The sequence below is a fragment of the Notolepis coatsorum genome, assembly GCF_963971535.1.
Source record: "Notolepis coatsorum genome assembly, chromosome: 5".
Classification (NCBI taxonomy): Eukaryota; Metazoa; Chordata; class Actinopteri; order Aulopiformes; family Paralepididae; genus Notolepis; species Notolepis coatsorum.
The window spans coordinates 81,161,713-81,175,837 of record NC_140169.1 but is presented as its reverse complement, the minus strand read 5'-3'; the positions used below and the strand labels follow the sequence as shown (position 1 = coordinate 81,175,837).

At 44.5% G+C, this 14,125-nt stretch overlaps 1 protein-coding gene across 1 annotated transcript in view; it reads left to right on the top strand.

Moving 5' to 3' along the window:
- The first annotated feature begins 784 nt into the window (after window positions 1–784).
- Window positions 785–14,125, top strand: part of eif2b4 (eukaryotic translation initiation factor 2B, subunit 4 delta) — a 52,823-nt gene continuing 39,482 nt past the window's right edge. The window contains exons 1-3 of the mRNA XM_084314804.1: window positions 785–953; window positions 4,611–4,787; window positions 11,678–11,760. Of these exons, the coding sequence (XP_084170930.1) occupies window positions 920–953; window positions 4,611–4,787; window positions 11,678–11,760 (294 nt within the window). The 5' untranslated portion in view covers window positions 785–919. The remainder of the gene's footprint in view (window positions 954–4,610; window positions 4,788–11,677; window positions 11,761–14,125) is intronic.

Here is a 14,125-nt window from a genome sequence, read left to right as displayed (position 1 = left end):
AAAAGATCTTACCATAAGCCGGTGGGATACCCCCGAGCATTTCCCTGTTATCGATCGGCATCTTGTAGATCGATATGTCCATTGACTGATGATAAATCCCCTTATTCCATGGTGAAATCTGCGATTCGAAACGTAATCCACGGTACATGCTGCATATCCAGGATCCGGGTACTAAAATACTCCATTGAAAGGGGAAAAAAGTTTTCCATTCGCCCACAGGGCATACTGCAGTGGAGCGATAGCGCCCCTAAGAGGATCTGGCCGGTATTGCACGTTCTTGATTTCACAGACTAGGGAATATAATGCAGTGCCGATCCGCGACCTTGACCGGGTTATTAAAATGGAATAAAAGCAATAACAACTTGCCACGGCTTTATACGTGATTCTGTCCACAACGCATGGATTCGAAACCCGTATTTATACGTGGTCGGGCGGCAAAGTGTTAAGAGACAGAGTTTCTAAAAAAGAGAGTATATACATTTGAGGGGGAAGAAACTGTACATTGGAGGGGTTTGGGATTGATTGGTTGATTGATTGAAAACCTTATACAGATATACAGTACTGTTACATTTGTGACATACATGACTCTCTTGCAGATGGACTTGAGAACAAAGAAGACATTGCACGCTCAAAGGTCTGTATGGGTTTTATAAAAAAAAAATGCAGAGTTTTGCCACTGAGGAATAATCAACCTGCTTTGTCGCCTTGTGGATAAAGTTTAACTACATGTCATGTTATTTTCCCCCATCTCTCCTCCACTCGACTGACGCTGAAGAATGAAGGAAAGGAACTTACCAAAGAGGAGAAGCAGAGGCTGAGAAAAGAGAAGAAACAACATAAGAAAAGCAAAGAGAAAAAGGATGAAAATGCTTCGGCAGAGGAAGAGAAACCACAGAAGACCGTGGCTCCATCCCCAGCGATGCTGCCTGCTGCACAACCCCTGACACAGAAAGGTCCCTGTTATTATCTATTCTGTGACCAATACACCACCATGAGATATGATGCCAAACCTTTATTTACCCCCCAGGGAAGACTTGCTGAGCATCGTATGCTCTTTTTCAGCGTTGCAGCGCTTCATGCAATCACGTAATAATGAATTAATTAATAATTACTTGCATTTATATAGCGCTTTTCTAGACACTCTATGCACTTTACAGTGTAGGGTGGAAATTGCCTCCTTCACCACCACTGGTAGCACCCAACCTTGGGCTACGCCGGCGGCAGGCTCAATGGCTGCCACACACTGGCACCCGGCACACATCACACTACACAATGGCTGAACGGCTCAGGAGACAGATTTTTTTGTACATTTTAAAGTTAAATGCATCAATCTGGTGCACTTTGAGAGCAAAATAAAGAGGCTAGATCTATTGATTGATTGATTGATTGATTGATTGATTGATTGATTGAAAACTTTATTAACAGATTGCAGAATGGGTACAGTACAGTACAGCTCAATACATACAATTGTTAAGGGGATGCAGACCAGAGAAAGACTTTCGTCTTGTTTACATCAGGGTCCCCCATTTTCAATTCGTAATGACATATATGACATACATGACATACAGATAGACAGTACTGCTACATCTATACATTTATGACATATCAGATTTGCAAATACAGTACTGTTTGTGATACAAAAGTGTCCAGAAAAAGAGTGTATATACATTTGGCGTAGAAACTGTACATTGGAGGAGGTTGGGTGGGTGGGGTGGGGTTGGGTGGGTGGGTGAGGGCTGTACATTGGAGGTGGGGGGGGGGGGGGGGGGGTTGGGTAGGGGACACACACACATTTTACACTGTACATTGGAATACTGACAAAGCCTTACTTGGTCATTTACTGTACAACTAGGTTAGGACATTTGTAGGGGCCAGTTTCGAATTGCAGTCTCACGTAGGTGTTTTTTGAGAGTGTTTTTGAAAGTGGGTAGTGATTCACATTCCTTTACAGCTGTGGGTAGGGCGTTCCACATTGATGTGGCATAATTGCGAAACGTGTTTAGTCCCTTGTTTGAGCCGAATCTGGGTTTTACATGATTTGTGGAGCTCCCTCTGGTGTTGTGATCGTGGTATTCACTGACCTTTGGGAAGTATTTTGACATGTACATGGGTACCTTGGTCGCGTAGTGTATCTTGTAGACCAGGCCCATTGCAAGTTGCTGTACTCTGTCGTCTACTCTAAGCCTCTAAGTCAAAGTGGGCAGGGGTGAGGTGGGTTCTACGAGTCCGGTCAAGCAGTAGTCTGACTAGCTTGTTTTGAGATGTTTGTAATTTGTTTTTTAGTGCCTTTGAGGTGCTTTGGTACCATGAGGTGCAAGCATAGTCGTAGTACCCTTGAATGAGTGCTCCTGCTAGAGTCTTCAGGGTATTCTTGTTTACCAGAGAGGAGATCCGGTACAAGAATCGCGTTCGTTGGTTGACTTTTTTTATTACATTGGATGCCATTTTGTCACAGGAAAATTAGCCTCTAGGATGGAACCCAGGTAGGTAATTTCATCTTTCCTTGTGATAATATTGTCACCCACTGTAACCGAGAAGCCGTCGGTCTTGCTGAGTTTGTTATTTGAACCGAAGAGAATGGACTCTGTTTTGCCCAGGTGTAATGATAGTTTGTTGTCGGCGAGCCATATGCAGATTTTGCCTAGTTCCGAGCTGAGGGCTTTTTCAACCTGTAACTTGTTCTTGTCAGAGACCAGCAGGGCTGAGTCGTCCGCAAACAGGAAAGTTCATCTATGATGAACTTTGTGCTCAAAATCGACTAGACTAGTGCTTCCCAATCCTTTCCTCGAAGCACCCCAGCCGTTCAATGTATTTGTTAAATTCCACCACCAGCACACCTGATTAAACTTAACTAGCCCTTTATTAGTTGAATCAAGGTGTGCTGGTGGTGTAATTTAACAAATACATGGAACGGCTGGGGTGTCTCGAGGAGAGGTTTGGGAACCACTGGACTAGAGCAGACATTTGAGCCATCCAAGAAATTAAGCAAAAGTGGTTACCTGTGTTGAACTGGTTTATTTTTTAGAAAATAAAAAAATATAGTGGATTACTATTACGACTACTACCACTGCCAATACTACTGATACATCCCTATTGGCAAACTTTATATATATATATATAAAAAAAAATCTAATAAAAAAAAGATTTGGGTTCATTATACAACTGTGGCGGGACTAATTAGACTGTGGTGGGCTGCCACAGTCTAGGTAATTAATGGGAAACCCTGGGGGAGGGATGATTATGTGGCCTTGATGTCAGAGACCTGATTGGGAATTTGGCCAGGAACGTCGGGGAGCCCCCTACTCTTTACAATAAGCGCCCTGGGTTCTTTAATGACCGAATTCAGTCAGGACCTCGGTTTAGCATCTCATCCGTAACAGGGGCATTGTTACTGACAAGTCCAGAGGACAGAGTGCCCCCTGCTGGACAACAACACCACTTTCCGACAGCAGCCTTGACCGGGTGATCTTCCGATCATGTAGCCACGCTGCCGGACAGCGTAGTTACACACATATTCACCTCCGGAAGGATTAAAGGAACACACCAACTTTTGGGGAAATTAGCTTATTTGCCATCTTCCCCGGAGTCAGACTAGAAGATGGGTATCCTTCCCCTCTCTGTGTGCAGTACAGAGAGAGAGAGAGAGAGAGAGAGAGAGAGAGAGACCCGCAGCTCGCTAGCCAGTTTGCACATTATGACCAGAAGTGGATACGGACCGTTATCCTACCATTAAAAGTAACAAAATCAACTTACCAACAACTCCAAAACGGTCTTATTTACATGTTGTGAGCGGTGTATTTACCACATGCACACACAGAGATGAGAAGGGTCCCGATGTTCTTGTCTGACTCTGGGGAAGACGGCTCATTTCCCCCCCAAAAGTTGTCATGTTCCTTTAACTAGAAGTACATGGACAGTGGGTGCTGCTGTCATGTTTGATGAATCATGAATCAATCCCCTCATGTTTGTAATATACATAGTAGGGATGGGCACGAGTAATGTTTTCCCAGATCGAGTACTCGCATGAATTAAAAAGAAAAAATGCGTCCAATAGCAGATCTATGAAAATAAAGACGAGGTGAAATAGGAATAGAGGATCAGTGAATAAGGCAAATTGAATCAAATCATGTTGATGCACTCGGTACCATCTGATCAGAAAGGCCAGTAACATGTTGGGGGTAAAGCTGGACTCTCTAGCGGTGGTTGGCGGAGAGGAGGAGCCTCGCTAAGCTCCATGCCATCAGGGACCACCCCTCCCACCCACTATACACACAGACTTGACTGACAGAAGGAGCACGTTCGGTGCTAGACTAACACTCCCAAGATGTAGCACTGAACGGCACAGGAAGTCCTTCATTCCGACAGCCATCAGACTATACAATGCATCACTGCCTCACTGCATCACTGAGCACAGGGTGACAGTACTATCTTCCTGGACTTTTACTTTTACAATTACTGTATATTTTAACTGTATATTTGATATTAGAATATAATTAGGAAATGTATATCCCGGACCGTATTTTATTCTTAGGCTTATTTTTTATTCTTATTCGTGACTTTTGTTTTTGTCTACCCAAATGTTTACTGTGTATCTGTGGTGTCCCCTCCAGCCCCCTCAGCAGTGCCTGCTCCTGCGCCTGCTCCTGTGGCTGGCCCCGGCCCTGAGGCCCCTGCTAAAACTAAAGCGGAGATGAAGGCTGAGAGGAGGGCCCGACAGGAGGCAGAGAGGGCCTCCAAACAGGGCACTACGAGCAAACCCAAGGCACCGGCCAGCGAGCTGCAGCCAGGTACCGTAGCCCAGGAGGGAAGCATTTTCCTGGGAAGCACGAGGGAGAGAGCGCTGTAATGTCATGGGAACCTAACGGACATATTAAAGCGGTAACCGTCGGTAGTGTGATAGTAACGGGTTAACCTTCTGTAGTGTGGCAGTGAAAGGGTTAACCTGCTGTTGTGTGGCAGTGAAAGGGTTAACCTTATGTGTATTGTTGCAGTGAAATGGTTAAACCATTTGGTAGTGCGGCAGTGAAAGGGTTAAGTGTCTTCTGGCTGAAACTGGGTACCAAATCCGGTCCATTGCTTTTTTGAATGGTATAGATGTTGACCATTTAGGTTGGGGTCAGTGGAGAGAAATTATTGAGATTTGAGCTTTTAGTTTTGGTGAATGTTTCTAGTTTTGGATCGATACACTTAGACGAATAGCTTGTCTTTCTATTTCAGAACATGTTTTTAACACTTGTGTGAAATGGTTATGATGCTCTTGAACTTGAAGGACCTAAAATATACTTATTATTCTTTCACTTGCATACAGTATAATTCCTGCAAAAATGCATGTTAACCCTTTCACTGCCACACGACAGAAGGTTCTGTTTCGTAATGGATCTCGCTCAGCATCACACGCGCACTGAATAAAAAATTCCACCATGTACCTTTACATCCCAACATTCGTCTGGCCACACCCTAGGGGTGGACGGTATACGGTATAAACGGTATGAATTTGCTCTACGGTATGGATTTTGCCTATACCGTGTAACCGGTAGTGCAGCTCTAAAATAGCAATGACGTCATGTAACCACTGCGCGACTATTTCACTCGCATTTGCCCCTAAAAATAGATAGAATTAGTCATAGATAATAGATATGTGCGAACTGGAAAAAGTTATTTAGGAGGCTTCGCGCAGTGGGCGTGCCAGCCCCTCCTGCACGCATGTAAACACGGGTCTACTAGTAGTCTAGTGGGACGGGATGTCTCCCTGAGCTAACGTTAGCTTAGCTACCGTTACAAAATGACCCAGTCAACTATTCACTTTTAGTTTAATACATGATGAGGCATTGTCTAACCGAACGGTATCTAGTCGGCCAGCTACCGATAGCTCCTGACATCAACAAACGCTCCATCAAGTCTAGTAGAGTAGACGTGTATGATAGCTCCGTTAGCCGTTAGCTCACGTTAACGCAAGTTGGTTCACCGTTCAAAACGAAATGTCCCATTGAACTAAATAATTCACTGAGGCGTTGTATTAACGTTATATATCCGGCTAGCAGTAGCTACAGATAGCTCCTGATATCAATGTCTTATAACACTGATTCGATGCGTATTCGAGCTGAGGGCTTGATGAGCACAGTTAAGTAACGTTATGCCAATAGGGTCCAGGTGCAGCGCCGGAGAATCCTGGCCGTAGCTCTGCTCGAGGCTACTCGAGTATAGGTCCAGGTGCAGCTCCGGATAATCCTGGCCGTAGCTGGAGGCTACTAGAGTACACACAGACAGTGGAGCTTGTTGCGTGGTGGCGATGTCTCGCAGATAATACAAGTACAAGTCTAATTATATAATATATATATTTTATAAAAAATAAAAAAAAAATATATAAAATAAAAAAAATTTTTTTATCAAAAACGATGATACCGTGATATATACCGTTACCGTCTATGCTTCAAATTATACCGTGATATAAATTTTAGACCATACCGTCCACCCCTACCACACCCCCATCCGCTTACCTTCATAAGCAGGTGTGTGGTCACCTACTCGCCTCCTTCGCTTTCACCACAAGGAAGTGCCTTCGGTAGATCCCCACTTGACGAGGTTGTTAGTAGAAGAAAGTTGGAAAACAAGAGATACGTTGACATATCTTTATTTTCTCTCTCACTATTTTCGAGAAAATACGGCGATATTGTCTTCGTTACTGGAGTGTCTGGAAGATGATGATCATTCTACACCTCCACCGGTTTTTTCATATTAGGAGCTCACGCCGCTGACATGCTTCCCATGTAAGACCCTCCAGCAACACAGCTGGACTGTAGGACGCACCGACTGTTGTGAGAAGCGGTGGGTTCCAGGTTGGGTATGTACTGTTTTGATTGCGAGCTCTGGTTGTTGTTGATGCTATGGGGGTTAGCTAACAATTTACGAAACGCAGACCCCAGGCTAAGGTCCTCTGCTCGGCTTAAAACGGTGGTCGGAGGATCTTGGCCTGATGCCCATGATGACTAATCTAGTGGCCCGCGCTAGGTTCTGGTGATCCCAGGATTCTAGAGCGGATGCTTCTCTGTCCCGTGCAGGCCCCATCTTTCATATACAAATGAAAGTTTACCCTAACGAGGAAATGTGGGCATAAGATCTTCTTCATCGGAAGTTCCATGCTCAAAGGGCCCCGTGTGTGTCTGGATCACCGTTGAAACTGTGTTCTGACATCTCTTTTTCTTTTCCCTGTTAGGGAAGGGATTGGGACAGCGGCCTGTCTGAAGTGTAGCTTGTTATGTCATTGTATACAGTTCAGGTGATGGCTGGTTAGCTTGCGTGCTAGTTATGGACTACTGCCAGTCAGCTGTTAGCCGCGCAGCTGTTAGCTGCGGCGTTAGCTTGCTGTGTTTACCAGGCTGGTATACGTTAGCTTGTTGCTATCAGCAGATCGGCTGTTAGCTTAATGCTACACTGTTGAACGTTCTGAGACTATAACATGCTTTAAACACTCTGACTACGACGTCATCTTTGACAGAGGATGTTAGTCGAACCTACCGGGAGCCCGGCCGGCGAGGACTGCATCAACAAGGAGAACCGTAGCGGCGGGGTGGAGCAGCGACGCTGCCCGTGTCGTCAACACAGGAATGTGTGTTTACTATCGGTGCTCTGTTAGCCAGACTGCAGTTCGCTTGGTCTGCGCTCACGGTAGGAAAGGTCCCGACCAGACCTTAAAACGCGTCTTCTTCCTTCCCTTCTAATGTTTTGTAATAACGATGTTTTCCAAAACGGGTGTTGCTGCAATACATTTAGGATACGATGCGAGTTGTGTGTGAATTGTCTTGTCACTGGTATTAGCTTCTCCATGCAAATCGGGTTTTTTGTTACATATGTAAAAATGATCTGGTTTGTTGTGTTGAGAAACATCATGTGTGTTCATGTACCGTGTACTCACAACTAAGGGGGTAATTAACCTATAAAGCTATGCTTAGTGACATGAGTGAAGAATGAATTATTTTCTCAGCCTGTAATGACAATGAACAGTGTGTTCACATATTAACAGGTTTACCTGTTCAACTGGCCGTATCAAGGGTAAGGTAGGAGGGGTGTTCCCCCCGGTTCCCTGGGGACTTCCCCACCCTCCTCTCAGACATGTTGTTTACAATATATTGTGTCACTGTGTTGTGGGATACGATGTAACCCTTAGCTTAGTTGCTGGGGTTGTGCTAAAACCGCTTGAGAAACTATATTTTCCTAAAGAAAAGATTGTTTGGTCACTTTTCGTGTGTGCTTAGCAAGGCCTGTGGCCGATACTAATCGAGAATTGTGTATTCTCTCATTATGAAAAACGGCGTTCCTCTGTAGAGTGTATTTGCCATTTTTTGTGGTGATAAAGGGTTGTGTGTGTCTTGTGATCTACAACTGGGTTAGGTTGGCCACAGAAGCACATGTGTAAGTCTGGTACCGGGGCTCTTAAGGGGGCCCCCTCTATTCTGTGTTTTTTCCTTAGTAAAAATCAGATAGCAGGTTAGCACATGAGCTGTGTGAAGCTGTTAGACACTTCATGTAGCTGACTGTGACTGTGTCATGCTCTTTTTTGTCATTACATTGTATCATGGGTGTGTGGTCGTAAAGGGGTGAACTGGTAATCCTTTCCTCCCCTTTTGATGGGCAGGGGTTACAACCTCCTGTCCTTCAAGGTTCCTGTCACGTTGCTGTTCGGCACGTTACAGGGTAAGAGGGGGGGGGGGGAGGGAGTTTCCTGGTCCCACGCTCTGGAAGATTGGGCGTGTGCACTGCAGAAATTCCCCCGCCATAGAGTACGTCACTGTGCACGTCTCTGTTGGTAAGACTTCCGTGAGCTGTTCAGGTCCATATGATGGATCTGTTTCAGGGAGTGGTCAGGGCTCCTCCTCACGAAGCTCCTACTCGGGCCTTCTGTGAGTTAGGACTCTCCTTCCATGTGAGGGATCCTCCTCAGAGTGCAGAGCCTCCTCCTCAGATTGTCAAGGTGAGTAGAACTTCAAAAAGGAGTCCTGCTCTATTGTGTGTGTATTCGATTCAATTCGATTATTGAGTGTGTATTGGTTCAGTGCCTCCTCCTCGGAGAGCCCTAACCCAAATTTTTACATGGCTCAATGTTGCAATATATTCTTTTCAATCTATACAGCTCTCGTGGGAAGTCTCTCTGGGGATTTCCGTCTCCTCCCTATGGGAGGGTGGTGGGATGTAAAAATGTAAACAATTTTTACCCTCAGCGGCGTCACGAGGGATTCATGTCGGTCTGTGTTCTTTCTTTTTTGAATAAAAAGAGGAAGGTACATGAAGCACGACGGCTCCGTGTCGTTCTCCCAGGCGACTTGGAGGAACAATGTTTGGTGTCTTGCTAGACTATCCATTGATGTGTTTGGGTCTCAACGCATACATAGTGCTGGCTCAGGTGTGTTTCTGTGACAGAATCACCTTGGTTGCTTGTTAAAACAGCGTTTTTATAGGGCAACTGGGATGGAGTTTTGTCTCTTCCGAGCGCCAGTTTACTACGTTGTCTCGATGAATTCTCGTTCATATCTGGGGGATGTTAACGGAATAGATCTGAACATAGGTAGAGGGGTCTCACGCCCTTGGGGTGGGCCACTGAGCACGGTCTAAATGGGGACCGTCTGGGTGGCGCCCTCTTTTCATGTTTTAGATCGACACGCATACATACCCCCTCTCCTGGAGTGGGCATGTCGGCGTGGTTAGGACACGGGACTTGTCTGGTCACGCTGGTCCAGGTCAGTTAACCCGTTGTCCGCTGGGGATGCAGATCTGCTGTTCTGATACCCTGAGGGACTTGTGCTTTTTTCGGGGGGGAAAATGCCAGGTCGGTCCGGGTGTCACAGGGTTAGGCGCTATGGAGACTCTTTGTTGGGTACAGGTTGTACTCTGCACTATCGTAATGGCTTACGGCCATGCCAACCTGTACACGCCCGATCTCGTTCGGTCCTGGTTAGTACTTGGTTGGGAGACCGCCTGGGAATACCAAGTGCGGTGTGCTTAGGACTGGTTCTCTTTTCTTCGCTCCTCTCTCACGCATGGCGAAGAGGGGGCTGTTGGGGTGGTCTTGGACCTCCTCTGGTAACCCTGTGCTTCCCGTGCCGCCGGGCCCGGTCCAAAGTAAAGTTTCATTGATACCGTAGGCCTGGGATAACCCTTTTTTGAAAACTGAAACACTTGTACTGCGGTATAGCCAGTGTATGCCCGCAGGTGTGTTTTGGAGTTTTTTCTTGAGGGGTTATAGGAACAACCACCGCATCTGGTAACGACAGGGTGGTTGGTTCCCTGGTGTGTGGTTGGTTACCCGGTTGAGTGTGCCCCTGCACGTTCATGACGTCTGCCAATCATGTCAGCCTTCTCTGCCTCGACCCCTCTGGGTGGGTTTTTTTTAATGGAGGCTTTGTCATGCAACAACGGCAGCATACGCCCCTTCCGCCGGGGGGGGGCTGTTTTCAGCTGACTCCTTTGGCGCCTGTCTCGTCCGCAGTGCTCCAGGCTCAGGTTACAGCCTGTTGCCTGGTTTCCCCGGTGCGCTGCCTGCTTCCGTTGGTTGACCTTTTTTGTGTGCTTACGGCCATGCTGACTGCCTGTTCTGCAGGGTCAGTGTGCCAGGCGGTGTGCTATTGGGGGGAAAGGGCCCGCTCTTGGAGGGGCCTTATCCGAATACGCTGGCGATGTGGGGGGCGGTGTCACTAAGTGACCACCTGGTGGGGTCTTGATGCCTGGCGTCATTGACCTCTCCGTGCCCCCGTTTTCCAGGGGATCCAGTCCTTCAGTGGGTCTGGGTCTTCCTTCGCGCTCCGCTGCTACGGCCTTGCCACGGGGTTGGGTTTGCTCTTGACCCCGTGATTCTGGGGGCAGTAAAGGAGGTTGTTCCTTCCGTTCGTTCCCGGGTGGCATGCGGGTTGTGCGTGTGTGTAGTCGTGGGGTCAAGCCACGGTCTGCTCACCCTGTGCGTTGAGTTGCTTGAGTGCCTCTTCGCACGGTCAGATCGTTTTCCCTCCCGTAAACCTCCAATAGGGAGGGTATCCTCCATTAGGGAGAGTCGGGGGGGCTCGGTCCTCCCTGATCTGATGGTTGTGGGGGGCCTCAGCGGGGTACATTTGTCGGGCTATGGCTCTCGCTCAGCCTCCCTTGTGCAAGTGTGATGCTGAGCGAGATCCATTACGAAACAGAACGATAGGTTATAACTATAACCAAGTTCTGTGAGTAATGGTGACGCTCAGCATCAGACGCCGCTGCGGCCCTTGATCTCACCTTGTGGTGAAAGCTTGGGAAGGAGGCGAGTAGGTGACCACACACCTGCTTATGAAGGTAAGCGGATGGGGGTGTGGCCAGACGAATGTTGGGATGTAAAGGTACATGGTGGAATTTTTTATTCAGTGCGCGTGCACGAAGTGAAGTACAGTGCAAGTGTGATGCTGAGCGTCACCATTACTCACAGAACTTGGTTATAGTTATAACCTATCGTTAGCCCTTTACTATCACACAACCGACGGCGATGCTCCATCATTAGCTAATGATGCTAATGATGGAGCATCGCCGTCGGTTGTGTGATAGTAAAGGGCTAACCTTCTGTATTGTCACAGTGAAAGGGTTAACCGGCTGTCGTGTGGCAGTGAAAGGGTTAAGTACTCACAATGTGTATGTAAAGTTAATTTAGTGTTTTTCTTTCCATTTCCAGTTGTAAAGCGGCTCCCAGAACACGTCCAGTTGGACAACCCAGAGGTTTTGAAAAAACTGGCCAAGAAGTTGGAAAGGCAACAGGTTGGCTGCTTTATGTTCCCATTTCAGAAGCTAAAAATAGCTTCAGTGTGTTACTGGTGTTTTCTATAGACCTGTTTTCTGTAAACAAACATACCGTGTTCGAGCCAATCGGCAATAACAACTGAGTCACGTGACTTAAGTTGCCTTGGACCTGCGCTAAAATAATACAACGGGGCTCTATGGAGAAACCATGGCACTCCCCCCTGACTAAAAGTGGTTTCAAACAAAAACGTCTGGATGTCATTTAGCCAAATCAGCATGGCTGTGAGTGTGAGTCTTTCACCTTTTATATATCTAGCTTTGGCATGGATTGATTATTTAGATCGCTAGCATGGCTAACAAATACAAATAATATTGTAGTCTGCCCCGTTGTTTTGACCAGGATTACGTTCCTTTCTGCTGCGGTGATGCACGCGAACACTGAGTCTGACGTATGCAGAAAACAGGTCTATAGTCAGCGAAACCCCAGAACTTCATTATGTTTGACCTTTTATAGAGATGGACATTTTCAGATACACCAGAGGCCTGTAGAAGTGAGTCCAATATCTGACTTTAGCAATGATCTGATATATGAACTCGTATCAAGACAAGAATCCAATAGGACCTACATATCAAACCATATAGAATCCTATAGGACCTACATATCAAACCATATAGAATCCTATAGGACCTACATATCAAAACATATAGAATCCTATAGGACCTACATATCAAACCATATAGAATCCTATAGGACCTACATATCAAAACATATAAAATCCTATAGGACCTACATATCAAAACATAATAGAATCCTATAGGACCTACATATCAAAACATATAGAATCCTATAGGACCTACATATCAAAACATAATAGAATCCTATAGGACCTACATATCAAAACATATAGAATCCTATAGGACCTACATATCAAAACATATAGAATGTTATAGGACCTACATATCAAAACATATAGAATCCTATAGGACCTACATATCAAAACATATAGAATGTTATAGGACCTACATATCAAAACATATAGAATGTTATAGGACCTACATATCAAACCATATAGAATGTTATAGGACCTACATATCAAACCACATAGAATCCTATAGGACCTACATATCAAAACATATAGAATGTTATAGGACCTACATATCAAACCACATAGAATCCTATAGGACCTACATATCAAACCATATAGAATCCTATAGGACCTACATATCAAAACATATAGAATGTTATAGGACCTATATATCAAAACATAGAATCCTATAGGACCTACATATCAAAACATATAGAATGTTATAGGACCTACATATCAAAACATATAGAATGTTATAGGACCTATATATCAAAACATATAGAATGTTATAGGACCTACATATCAAAACATAGAATCCTATAGGACCTACATATCAAAACATATAGAATCCTATAGGACCTACATATCAAAACATATAGAATGTTATAGGACCTACATATCAAAACATAGAATCCTATAGGACCTACATATCAAAACATATAGAATCCTATAGGACCTACATATCAAAACATATAGAATCCTATAGGACCTACATATCAAAACATATAGAATCCTATAGGACCTACATATCAAAACATATAGAATGTTATAGGACCTACATATCAAAACATAGAATCATATAGGACCTACATATCAAAACATATAGAATCCTATAGGACCTACATATCAAAACATATAGAATCCTATAGGACCTACATATCAAAACATATAGAATCCTATAGGACCTACATATCAAAACATATAGAATGTTATAGGACCTACATATCAAAACATATAGAATCCTATAGGACCTACATATCAAAACATATAGAATGTTATAGGACCTACATATCAAAACATATAGAATGTTATAGGACCTACATATCAAAACATATAGAATCCTATAGGACCTACATATCAAAACATATAGAATCCTATAGGACCTACATATCAAAACATATAGAATGTTATAGGACCTACATATCAAAACATATAGAATGTTATAGGACCTACATATCAAAACATAGAATCCTATAGGACCTACATATCAAAACATATAGAATGTTATAGGACCTACATATCAAAACATATAGAATGTTATAGGACCTACATATCAAAACATATAGAATGTTATAGGACCTACATATCAAAACATATAGAATGTTATAGGACCTATATATCAAAACATATAGAATCCTATAGGACCTACATATCAAAACATATAGAATCCTATAGGACCTACATATCAAAACATATAGAATGTTATAGGACCTACATATCAAAACATATAGAATGTTATAGGACCTACATATCAAAACATATAGAATCCTATAGGACCTACATATCAAAACATATAG